General features: G+C 41.7%; 1 protein-coding gene across 1 annotated transcript in view; it reads left to right on the top strand.

Moving 5' to 3' along the window:
* The window catches only part of MAPK8IP2 (mitogen-activated protein kinase 8 interacting protein 2), a 113,222-nt gene that overhangs the window by 34,868 nt on the left and 65,386 nt on the right, over positions 1-12,968 (top strand). The window contains exon 2 of the mRNA XM_073652626.1: positions 10,990-11,095. Coding sequence (XP_073508727.1) covers positions 10,990-11,095 — 106 coding nt within the window. The remainder of the gene's footprint in view (positions 1-10,989; positions 11,096-12,968) is intronic.

Below are 12,968 nucleotides of genomic sequence, written 5' to 3'. Positions count from 1 at the left end.
TTGATGCATATTTAGGTCACTTTTCTCTTCCTTATGCCACCTCCTAGTTGCTTACTTTACATTAACATTTTAAAATGTGGCAGATTTATTAATGGCACATTACAAAATTTTGGCTTGTGCCATAATTGAATTATTAATTGTTCACTACTGTCTAAAAAACATATTAAAGGGGTTGTCCACTACTTTTACATTGATGCCCTATCCTTAGTCCGGCTGCAAGTGCTCACTTGCGGGGCTCCGCCGTCAAGTGGTAGTGTCCGCCGCGGTGCACTGTTGATCCTCCTCCCATTAAGTTGAATAGGAGGCGGATGTGCAGTAACAAGCGCTGGCCACTACCACTTGACGGCGGAGCCCCACAGGTGAGCACTTCTGGCCGGAGGCCGCCGCCGCCACCGATAACAGCTGATCGGCGGGGGTGCCACGTGCGGGACCCCGCCGATTATACATTGATGCCCAATCGTACGGATAGAGCATCAATGTGAAAGTAGTGGACAACCCCTTTAAATACGATGCAGCTCATGGCTATGGCAGCTAGGGCTATCCTACGGATAGATCATCAATGTGAAAGTAGTGGACAACTTCTTTAAGTTGGGTGCAAGACATGTATGCCAGTTTTGGCTTGTGCTGCAGCCACTGTCACGTTTATGTGAATTCCCGAAAACAGCTAAGCAGATTTGTTTTTGTTTTAACTCTCATAAGACCCTCGTTCTGGAGGTTGTTGGGGGTCCCAGCAGTGTAATGTTACAGTATGACATTAGACTGAATCCCATTTGTGATATCCCAGTAATTGTTCTGACAAAAACCACTGATGATGCCATCAGATAGACTATAGCGATCTTACAGCTACCTACAAGACTGAAACATTCCCTGTAGGTTACTTAGGGTCCAACCAGCTGCTTGGCCCCATTGATCAGCTAATTGGCTAAGGCTCTTTTTACACGGACTGACCAGCGGCACAATACAACCACCGATTGGTAAACATTTACTGATCGGTGGTCACATAGTGCACATAGGCTGCCATGGTTTTGGCAGTGCGAGGCTTGTCTACCTAGGACGATTCACCTTCGAGAACAATTTTCTGTCTGCACAAAAGATCATTTCACCCGATGAACGAGTGTTTTGCTCATTAATTGGGTGATTGGCAGCCTGTTTATACGGCAAGATAAATGTGAAATGAGCGTTTTAACAAAACTCTTTCACAATTATCTTACAGTGTAAATGCCCCTAAAGAGTCAGACAGCCACCATTCTTATATTAATAAGGATAGGTCATCAATACTGTTATCCCAAAAAGCCCTTTTAACTTAAAACCCTAAACTGATCATATTTATTCCTATAACTAAGCCAATGCTAAAACCCATCACCACATAGGACGATCATTACTTTATAAGACATTTTTAGAGTGGATATATAGTATAGCACATAGATCAGCTGCAACTATAAAACTCAACATATGACGTAAATATGGATGAAAGCAGATTTACAGACATCAGATGACCTTAGCCTGCCCTCATATACATGCAGCCTCCTGGCATTGTAAAGCACATGTACATATTAAGCTAATGTTATGTCTGTTTAGCTTTTAGGCCACTAGACGGTTTACAACTGTGGTGTCTTTTGGAGATGCCTTTACTGTTTTACTACTTAATATTCTAGATTATAAGCAGACTCATCGAAAAACATACCTTCATTGAGTATATAAGATGTCTTAATTTTGTGTACCGTATATTTAGCCGATTCTGTATATTTCATGCTAGCCAAGTTAAGAATGACTCAGACAAAATTTTCGATTTCTTGGTATTTGGCTTTTAATTTAGCTCATAGGGGTCTAAGGGATAACGTTTCTTCTTGTAGAGAGTGGCATGTCAAGCCTGGCATGTCAGAGTGAAGAGACATAAAAGGTATGCATGCTCCTCTGGGAAATGTAATTTTGTCTCTTCAAACAATTATCATATTTAATCTGGCTCATATAAACTTGGTTTATTATTTTTATCATACATTCCTATAGTGTAGTTTGCATTTCTGGTATTCCCTATAGCTGCCACGGAAAGGTGGAAATTCACATTAGAAGTCAGCTGAACCTGGCCAACCATTTTATGTGTATGAGGGTGTCCTGACTTACCCTAGATGTTGGGGGAAAATAGGTCAGGTGTGTTGGATTTTAACATGCCTGATCCTTTTGTTCTAATGGGAGAAGAGCCTCCTCCAGAGGTGTCTGTCGGCAGGTTATGGCCTTCTCCACTTGGAAAATACATGTAGCTTTTGGCCATAAGACTTAATCCTGATTGGTAAGGTAGTCACATACATTTCTCATTTGTGCCTTCTGCTTTTAATGTAAAAAGTTGAGATAAAAACGCATGGAATATATTAGGCGCAGTAGAGTGGAAGTATGTTGGACAATATTAACAGCATTCCTTGTATATTGCAGATTATCCATTGTCAGCGGGTCACTTTAGCTCTTTTTCATAATGTAGATGATACCAGGAAACCGGTAATAGATATTAGACAATATTCTGTCTGGCTCTCTTTGTCTAATGCATATGCTAAAGTCCCGAAATAAGCAATGAATCTATACAGTATAACAAGCACAGCCATTTATTGCTAATGATTTGTTTAGATGTCCGTGTACGTGGAGCGGTTTCAGATTGTACTATGTTGTTAACTGGGTTACGCATAATTCCTTTATTTTTAAGATGTTTGCTTTCTTTGCCTGCTGGTAGCATTGTAAGTTCAGAGCTGAAATTACTCATAGTTGGAAATGCTATCTCTGGTATCCCCACTGATTCTGAGAATAAACAAGCTATTTTAGTGCTTTTTCCACATTTACGGCTTTCCGCGTTCAGTGGTTCTCCCATTTAAATAGGGCTGTTCTGAAGTTCAGCCAATCTAGTGGACTAAGTAAGTGATGTGTCTTTAAGAAAATACAGTTCAGAATTCTTGAAAGAATACTTTTTTTGTGAGAAAAAGGTTAGGGAAAAGCTGGGAGGGTCATATGAAGTCTGTTCATGGATTTGCATGTAGACAGTTATCATTGAGACACATAGGTCTTTATAGAAGCTGAATGCATGAAATAGCAGGACAATTGTAGTAAAGATTAGTCATAAAGTATCTTTGAATTTAGAATAACGTAAGAAAAAAAGTGTTTTCTCTTTTAGAGCATATGGGGGTAAGAGGGGTGTGCTTGTGAGGGGGTATATTCCCCATTTGTGGTCCCTCTGTACTGCTGCATTCAAAAGGGTTTAACTCTGGTTAAAGTGATAAGTACACTATATAAGTGACACTTTCCAGCATTCTTTATCTTTCAGGTCAAGAGAACCTATCAGGATGATATGTAATATAAAGTCATGGCTGTAATAGCGTTGTAGTACTGATTACATTGATACCTTTGGTGAAGAAATCCGCTTTGTTGTTCTTCTGTAATCAGCATTTGAAGTTTTCTGCTATTTAGATTTCGGTGCACAGGGGCCGGACTGTGCACTGGGTCTGCTCCTCCCTGTCTGTGATTCCCCAGCCCCTCCACCTGCCTCCGGTCTTTGAGTGACCCTCCTGCTATGTATGAAATCACCGCAGTGATCTATTGTTCACAGACTGGGGGCAGAAGGGCTGGGGAATCACAGACAGGGAGGAGAAGACCCAGTGCACAGTCCGGCCCCTGTGCACCAAAATAGAAGTAGCAGAAAGCTTGAAATGGTGATTACAGACGAACCACAAAGTGGATTTCTTCACCAAAGGTATCAATGTAATCTGTACTACAGCGCCATTACTGCCATGTCGTTACTTTATAAATTGTGTTGATAGTTCTCTTTAAAGGGGACATTTCTGCTGGTTCATTCTGTCCTAAGCAGGCCATCATGAATTAGTGACGGGCTATGTTTCACTCTGAAATGATGTGGTGTTTCAGAGAAAACAGGTTTAAAAAATAAGCAAGGAATGAGGAAACTCCGTAGAGAAGCTTTCTTCCCATGCTCTGCTTACACTCATTGATAAGTCTCCCCCTAAAACATACTTCATTGCTATCAGTCAGCCTGTCACAATTAATGCTGCACGTGGTTTGGATACATGAACCTGCTGAGAAAAGTTGTTTGTCACATTCCTGGGCCCATTTCCTGATTCCTAATGACCGGATTTTGTTTCTCACCATACCGGTGAGTCTGCTCATGGAGACATGGAAGAGGAGGTCACTGCCTCCCTAGTGACTAGGTGACAAAAGCCGCCCTAGAAACAGCATTAATATGGATGTCAGGACATTGCTGCATCTACTTTTTTTAGGAGGGGGCTGTGATCATGGAGCTTACAAGGAAAATATTGACAGCGGAAAACCAGCTTCTAAAGAACGTCGGCATTCTCGGACCAGTCATGTCCACAAATTGTAGAGGTGACTGGGTCTGTGCACATCATTGCAGACAGAACTGCTTGCCATGAAACAAGCTCAGCTTCGTGTAAAGAAACCCAAAAGTAGTGCGTGACATTAATTTTTTTCACATTGAGTCTAGAGCAGGGGTGCACAACTCCAGTCTTCAAGGGCCACCAGCAGTGCATGTTTTCAGGATTTCCTTAGTATTGTGCAGGTGATAATTTAATCACCTGCAGAGGTGATGATCCAACACATTGTGCAATGCTAAGGAAATCTGCTGGTGGTCCTTGAGGACTGGAGTTGTGCACCCCTGCGCTAGATGTATGTGTGCTCATGTGCACTTGCATGTTGACTAACACTGGTCAGTGGGCTGTTCATATGGATCCATAGCGTACATGGACACCAGACTGACCAAAAATATGGTCATCCGAACCTGACCTAAAGAGGGTCACATATAAAGCGCGCAATATGGAATTTGATGAAAATTGAGTCAGATGCCAGATACAGGGCTTTGAAGGTTAAATCTACAGCTGTGGAAACATTGCATTTCCCTCTTGCAGTTGTTTCTGACTACTGTGCTCTAGTCACAACATTTTACAGACAGGCTTACTAATTACTGTAATTAGTTCCCATGTTTGAAGAAACACAGATTTGGAGGTAAAACCAGGAACACTTAGGGGCCGATTCATCAAGCTGTTTTCAGAATTTTCGTCTAAAGCTCCTTGAAATGTTGCCCTTTGTTGCTCATCTCAAATCTACACAAAAATGTAGGAACTTTTGGCATTTGTGCACCAGTCCCAGACTGCTCTGCCAACTTTTTGAAAAGTGTTTGGCGCTCGGGTAGGACCAGGTGTGGCCAAGTGCACTGACAAATTAATCATAATTTATGCCACAAAAATTATGTAAATTACTAAGCCAGTCGTCAATTGAAGTACATTTCTTGCAGTGGCACATGGCAGCTAAAAGATGTGCCAGATATACTAGGAGGCGCATGTCTCTTAAAGCGAATCTGTCAGCAGGCTTTTGCTTTGTAACCTGAGAGCAGCATGATGTAGGGGCAGATAGAAAAAAGAGAGGGGTCGCTCACTGGTCTATTCGGGTGCTCTGAAGAAAAGAGTAATCTCAATTGCAAAAAGAACTTCGGCACTCCATACATGAATATATAAGAAATATTGTATCTAGACTAATGTCACTTTGAAAAATGAAGGTTTTTTGCGCATAAGTTGGCCAATTTATGTGTGCCCATCAACCACGACAAGGTCACCTTCGTATGATGGGAAACTACGCTACGCTACCACTGGATATGCCACTCTTGCGCTGTAAGCCTGTATGGACAATATGTCTCTGCTTGGGCTTTTAACCTACAATGTATGGGCTGGTAGAGCTAGTTAAAACCACCTGTGACTGAATGGGAGGGACACATGGTCAGAAAAAAGGCTGTCAAACTTCTAATAGTGTGAACACGTACCTGCTGCAATGCTCCAGGAGCGGGATCCCAAAAATGATTAATAGAAAAAAGAGAGGGGTCGCTCACTGGTCTATTCGGGTGCTCTGAAGAAAAGAGTAATCTCAATTGCAAAAAGAACTTCGGCACTCCATACATGAATATATAAGAAATATTGTATCTAGACTAATGTCACTTTGAAAAATGAAGGTTTTTTGCGCATAAGTTGGCCAATTTATGTGTGCCCATCAACCACGACAAGGTCACCTTCGTATGATGGGAAACTACGCTACGCTACCACTGGATATGCCACTCTTGCGCTGTAAGCCTGTATGGACAATATGTCTCTGCTTGGGCTTTTAACCTACAATGTATGGGCTGGTAGAGCTAGTTAAAACCACCTGTGACTGAATGGGAGGGACACATGGTCAGAAAAAAGGCTGTCAAACTTCTAATAGTGTGAACACGTACCTGCTGCAATGCTCCAGGAGCGGGATCCCAAAAATGATTAATAGAAAAAAGAGAGGGGTCGCTCACTGGTCTATTCGGGTGCTCTGAAGAAAAGAGTAATCTCAATTGCAAAAAGAACTTCGGCACTCCATACATGAATATATAAGAAATATTGTATCTAGACTAATGTCACTTTGAAAAATGAAGGTTTTTTGCGCATAAGTTGGCCAATTTATGTGTGCCCATCAACCACGACAAGGTCACCTTCGTATGATGGGAAACTACGCTACGCTACCACTGGATATGCCACTCTTGGGCTGTAAGCCTGTATGGACAATATGTCTCTGCTTGGGCTTTTAACCTACAATGTATGGGCTGGTAGAGCTAGTTAAAACCACCTGTGACTGAATGGGAGGGACACATGGTCAGAAAAAAGGCTGTCAAACTTCTAATAGTGTGAACACGTACCTGCTGCAATGCTCCAGGAGCGGGATCCCAAAAATGATTAATAGAAAAAAGAGAGGGGTCGCTCACTGGTCTATTCGGGTGCTCTGAAGAAAAGAGTAATCTCAATTTTCTGACCATGTGTCCCTCCCATTCAGTCACAGGTGGTTTTAACTAGCTCTACCAGCCCATACATTGTAGGTTAAAAGCCCAAGCAGAGACATATTGTCCACACAGGCTTACAGCCCAAGAGTGGCATATCCAGTGGTAGCGTAGCGTAGTTTCCCATCATACGAAGGTGACCTTGTCGTGGTTGATGGGCACACATAAATTGGCCAACTTATGCGCAAAAAACCTTCATTTTTCAAAGTGACATTAGTCTAGATACAATATTTCTTATATATTCATGTATGGAGTGCCGAAGTTCTTTTTGCAATTGAGATTACTCTTTTCTTCAGAGCACCCGAATAGACCAGTGAGCGACCCCTCTCTTTTTTCTATTAATCATTTTTGGGATCCCGCTCCTGGAGCATTGCAGCAGGTACGTGTTCACACTATTAGAAGTTTGACAGCCTTTTTTCTGACCATGTGTCCCTCCCATTCAGTCACAGGTGGTTTTAACTAGCTCTACCAGCCCATACATTGTAGGTTAAAAGCCCAAGCAGAGACATATTGTCCATACAGGCTTACAGCCCAAGAGTGGCATATCCAGTGGTAGCGTAGCGTAGTTTCCCATCATACGAAGGTGACCTTGTCGTGGTTGATGGGCACACATAAATTGGCCAACTTATGCGCAAAAAACCTTCATTTTTCAAAGTGACATTAGTCTAGATACAATATTTCTTATATATTCATGTATGGAGTGCCGAAGTTCTTTTTGCAATTGATGTAGGGGCAGAGACCCTGATTTCAGCAACATATCACTTACTGGACTACTTGATGTAATTTGGATAGAATCCCTGTTTTCTCTGCTGTAGATGTAGCAGTGGTCAGAATGCTGAGCCATGTATAACCTGCCCACACCTCTGATTGGCAGCTTCCTGAGTTCACTGTGCATTGTTAGAAAGCTGCCAATCAGCGGTGGGGGCGGGGTTACACAAATTAGCCTGACTGGCCTGCACTTGAGACCTAGTCGCGCAGTGATAATCCCCTACTGATAAAACACTGATTGTATTGAAACTACAGTACACATCCTAATAAGTGACAGATCCCTGGAATAACGATCTCTGCCCTTGCATTTTGCTGCTCTTAGATTAAATAGCAAAAAAACAACAGATTCCTTTTAATGAATTTGGCGTATCTTACTCCAGCGCAAAATGCCAGTCTTGATGAATCGGGGTTTTATTCTTCCTTTAATAATGCACTAAATTTAAAGAGGGTCTGTCAGTTCTACTGATATGTCTGTTTTAGGTGAAGAGGACCTGTCAGCAGGATTTTAGACTTTTAAAGGGAATCACCATTTTGGAGTTATCAATCCTCTACTGTGGCCATACAGGGTAGAAAAGTAAATCTATACATACCTGTATGGCCCATAGCAGAGGTCTGATTGCAGAGAAAAGCGCTTTAATCAATTCTATTTTGTACAGGCTTGGCATCCAGGGGACGCCAAGCAATCCCCGCCTATGTGAGTATTATTCCCCCAAATCCCCGCTTATATGCTTAATTATCATATCCCCCCCTCCCCTGCACGTGACAGGGCCCTGTGACGTACACTGTGCTCCCTGACTTCCGGGCTCACACAGAGCACGCTTTGCTTCATCCTGGCCCTGTCTGCCTGTGCACTGCGCTGAAGGGTTCTGTTGCGCTTGCGCCGAGGGGTCACTGTCACTCCCCAATTTGAATAAGATTTGTGGTGAGACGTTCACAAAAGTGCATGCTACTTTTCAGACTGGCCAGATTCTTTAAAGAGTCTTGCCACATGACTTAGGATAAGAAGCCAAACCATTACTCCATTTGCAGATATGTTTAGGGGTGTTTGCCCCTTAGTGCAAAAAGTTTGACTTTGACTCTTAGGATTGCTTCTTCCAAATAGGTGACACTAAAGTTATAGCCCTCTTTCTCTCTGAAGAGACCATTTTTTATATTTAAATTCCCAGGGCAGCATTGTATGGCCTACAAGTCACCCTGCACCGATTTTCTGTTCTCCACAAAAGTTTACCTCTTGCTTTGCACTAATAAGAGGCAAACACCCAGAAACACTTGTCAGAAAATGGAGTTTCTGGTTTAGCTTTTTATCCTAAGGTCGGGAAGAAGAGTTGTTTTGCAGCTATTAAACATGTATGGCCTCTTTTAGAAGCAGGCATAGAAAGCACAGGGACAAGTCCATGGGTTTATACTCAAGACTGAAAGACATTGAATGTGGAAGGCAGAGAAGAGAGCAGGAAGACTCTACACTGTATGAATGGGTATCAATGAAAGCATTCTACATAAAATGGCAAGGAGATGGGCCTAGAACCTCATTTGTTGCAGAAGTACTGGTTATATATGTTAAATGTGTGCAGAGCTTTATACACCATTTTACATTTTATAGTGGCATAATTTACAAAAAGGTTAAGTAACTTGGTAAGTACATTACATTAAATCATCAGAACTGTTTTTGTAGAAAGATAAGAGTTGCTTTGCATTTTAAAACAGGTCGAACATTTGCTTAGTTTACTTTTTAGGGGGTTGTCACATGCCGAAAAATAACATTCATCTGTTTAATCATGCAATACATAACAATTTTATTTTATTTGGAATCAGTTGCAAAAAAGTTTTTCTGTGCCTTCATATTGTTGTTGTATAAGTGTTATTGTGCCCTGATGCTTTTTGATTCTCTCTTAGAACATCTATCTAATGGATGACCAGTGCAGTTCACACTTGGCCACACTTCATCAATGGTCACACATGATCAGTAGCCCAGACCCACCACCTGTATCCTCCTTTAAACTGGCAGCAGAGTTATTCCTGTGTTGTCCGGCCATCTACTATTAACCTATCCATAGGAGCAAATTAGAAAACAATGCTCCTGTGTCTGGATTTTGCCATTACATATTTGTTATAGGACACCCTGTTTGATCTCAACCAATGCACTTAAAGAATTAATCCAGGTATTTAACATTGATGTCCTAACCTTAGGATAGAGGCAAATCGATTTGACTCTCAGTACCCCTACTGATCAGATGTAATTAGATCTAGTGGCAGACAGATGTTAACATTCTCTTGGAAAAGGGTCAGCACGGTGGCTCAGTGGTTAGTACTGCAGCCTTGCAGCACTGGGGTCCAGGGTTCTAATCCCACCAAGGACAACATCTGCAAGCAGTTTGTTTGAGGTTGTATATGGGTTTCCTCCAGTTTCCTCCCACACTCCAAAGACATACTGATAAAGAATGTAGATTGTGAGCCCCAATGGGGACAGTGCCAATAATGTCTGTAAAGTGCTGCGGTATTAATGGCTTTATATAAGTGAGTAAAATAAATAAAATAAAAAGGAGTTAATGGTCAGTTCTTAGCACCACAGTCAAATGTGCTGTTTAGCTTTGTTCAGTTTTTACATCTGGCCACCAGTGGAGCTAACAGCTGATCTGTGGGGGTGCTGGGAGTCGGACTACCCACCCATCTGATATTCTTGACCTATGCCAAGGATAGGTCATCAGTATTAAATATCCAGACCAACTCTTTAAATGCATAGGGTGGAATCCAATGAACACCAGGGTGCGCTATAACATGTAATGGCAAGATCTAGACACAGGAGCATTGTTTTCTAAATTATTCCAGTTGACAACTTAATACAATCTAATAGTGATATAAGCAATTTAATAGTCTTTATCATTCCTTGATTTGTTAATTATCACTTCTGGTACAACCCCTTTCAACTATTAGTGCCTATTAGTTTCACCGCATGGTGCACTGATTTTACCTTCGGCTTTCTATACTTCAGTGGAAAGCCATCAGTAAGAGTCCTGAAGGCGAGCACAAGGTGCAACCATTAGTGAAGCACCAGCCATTCACATTTACATTGACAGGCTTTTATAGGAAAGAATGCAGACAAAGCAGATCTGAATCTAATGGATTCTATTTCTAAATGCAAAGGAAATCTGACTGTACTGTGTCTATAAAAGCTGGTGATGCCCAGGAAATCCCTGTAGATAAAATATGTTTAATGCAATTTTTGTAGTACAGCTTTCTGTATAAGAAATGTCAGTTTTTATTTGGATGAGACATATTTGTCTATTTGACCCATTTCCCCAGTTTCCTCCTGCTACACTTTGTCACTGCTCGGGATACTGACAAGTTGTCGTTACTCTTCTTGTAACTAGGCCATCACAGGACATCAGTTTGGAGGAATTTGATGATGAAGATTTATCAGAAATTACAGATGACTGCGGAATTGGACTGAACTATGACTCAGACCACTGTGACAAGGTAATGCAACAATATGGTAATAGTATATAAAAATAAGTCAAACAATGTCAATCACATGGCCGATTAGGACATTTGAACAAGAGGGTACTAAAGAACCAGTTTTTGCACTAGTTAACCTGGACCATCCACATTATCCCTGCTACTATCATTGATATCAGTGCAGTACTACAAGCACATTTGCCAGGATGGGTTGCACCTTTGGACATCGGGTGAGGGTGGCTCCTGTCCTCAAAATAGTGATTTACAGCTTCCAGCAGCTCTTCCTGACTTTTCTATGTATAGACTTGCTGAACCTCTGCTTACATTTCTTAAAGGGAATGTGTCAGTAGATTTTTTGCTATGTAATCTGAGGACACCGATTTCAACGATGTGTTACATGTCAGACTGTGTGCCGTTGTTTACTAATAATGAGTGTTTTATCACCTGGTGAGTTTTCTCAGCTCTGCTGCATTGATAAATCTAAGTGTTGGCAGGAAAAACACTTTATAAATTACACGTGTTTTTTTGATTTTTTTTTTATGCATTCAATTGAATGAGTAAAAAAAAGTGCAGCAATAAAGCTGAATAAATTGACATGTTGCTGTTTAAATAAACGTGCCGCAGCTTAAAAAAAACATTGTGTGAGGCTATGTGCCCACGTTGAGGATTTGAAGCAGAAATTTCCGCAGTGTTTCTGTATCTCCTTCGCAGGAAAAATGCTGCGGAAAAAACGCGCAGTTTTGACGCTTTTTTTGAAGCGTTTTTGTACATCAATGAATGCTTTTTGGAGATAAATAAAGTTATTTGGTGGGACATTGCTTTTTGGATTACCATCAGAACTGGGGTGAGTATATTAGTTAATTTAATTTGATTAAAGAATGTGTCTGTTGTATTTCAAATAAAGTGTTTACTCTGTGTCTCTGTGTTTAACTCTTTACTTTAATTAGGTTTGGGGATGAAAGGGTCTGATATATACCTTGTCATCACCAAACAAAAGAGCTAGGTGTCAGCTAATCCCATTCACGCAATCTCATTAGCATTTCCATTCATGTAATTTTTGGGGCTATTTTTAGCCTAGGAAAGTACCATTAGGCAAACATGGCCCCTGGCTATTATTAACAGCTCACATCTGATTCATTAGCCACTACTTCCACCTGATCAGCACTCAGCAGCGCTTTGGATTAAGCATAATTTTTCTACGTTCAAAACGCGGTGTTCTTATGCCGCACTTTGGTTGTCTGTACATGTGAATCCACCGCATATAATGTCACTTCAATCGGTCAAAATCTGCAGTGGAGACTAATCTGCAGCAGAGACGAGTGTGCCCGCTACAGAAATTGACATGCTGCGGGTGAGTTTGGGTACGTGGCCACGATCAGGAGCCGCTGCAGGTTTGACGCTGCGTGTGTATACAGCGTCAGACCTGCAGCATCCAAATAATACAGCATAGTGGATGGGATTTCTTGGCTCCCATGTCATTTTTATAACCAGCAGAGGGAAAGACGACCGCTGGGGGCTGATATTAGTAGCTGGGGAAGGGGCCATTAGCCAACAATGTTCCCTGGCTATTAATATCAGCCAACAGCTGTTTGTTTAGCCTTTACTGGCTAAATTACAGGAGGACCCCAGAAAAAAATTGACGTGGGGTTCCCCTATAACATCTAACCAGGAAAGGTTAAACAATAATATCACCCCTCAGTAGTCCCAGAAATGGTGCATCCATAAGATGCTCCAAATCTGGCGCTCAGCCTCAGCTCTTCCCGCTGCCCTGTAGTGGTGGTGAGTGGGGTAATGGGGGTCACGTCAGTCTTGTATTGCCGGCTGACGTGAAGCCCAGGTTAGTAATGGAGGGCGTTTATAAGATGCCCCCATTACTAACTGCGTAGTACAGTTG

The sequence above is a fragment of the Phyllobates terribilis genome, unplaced genomic scaffold (assembly GCF_046119375.1).
Source record: "Phyllobates terribilis strain yellow unplaced genomic scaffold, ASM4611937v1 Scaffold_11__3_contigs__length_659146591, whole genome shotgun sequence".
NCBI lineage: Eukaryota > Metazoa > Chordata > Amphibia > Anura > Dendrobatidae > Phyllobates > Phyllobates terribilis.
Note: the sequence above shows the minus strand (reverse complement) of the source record. Positions and strands in the feature narration are given on the sequence as shown.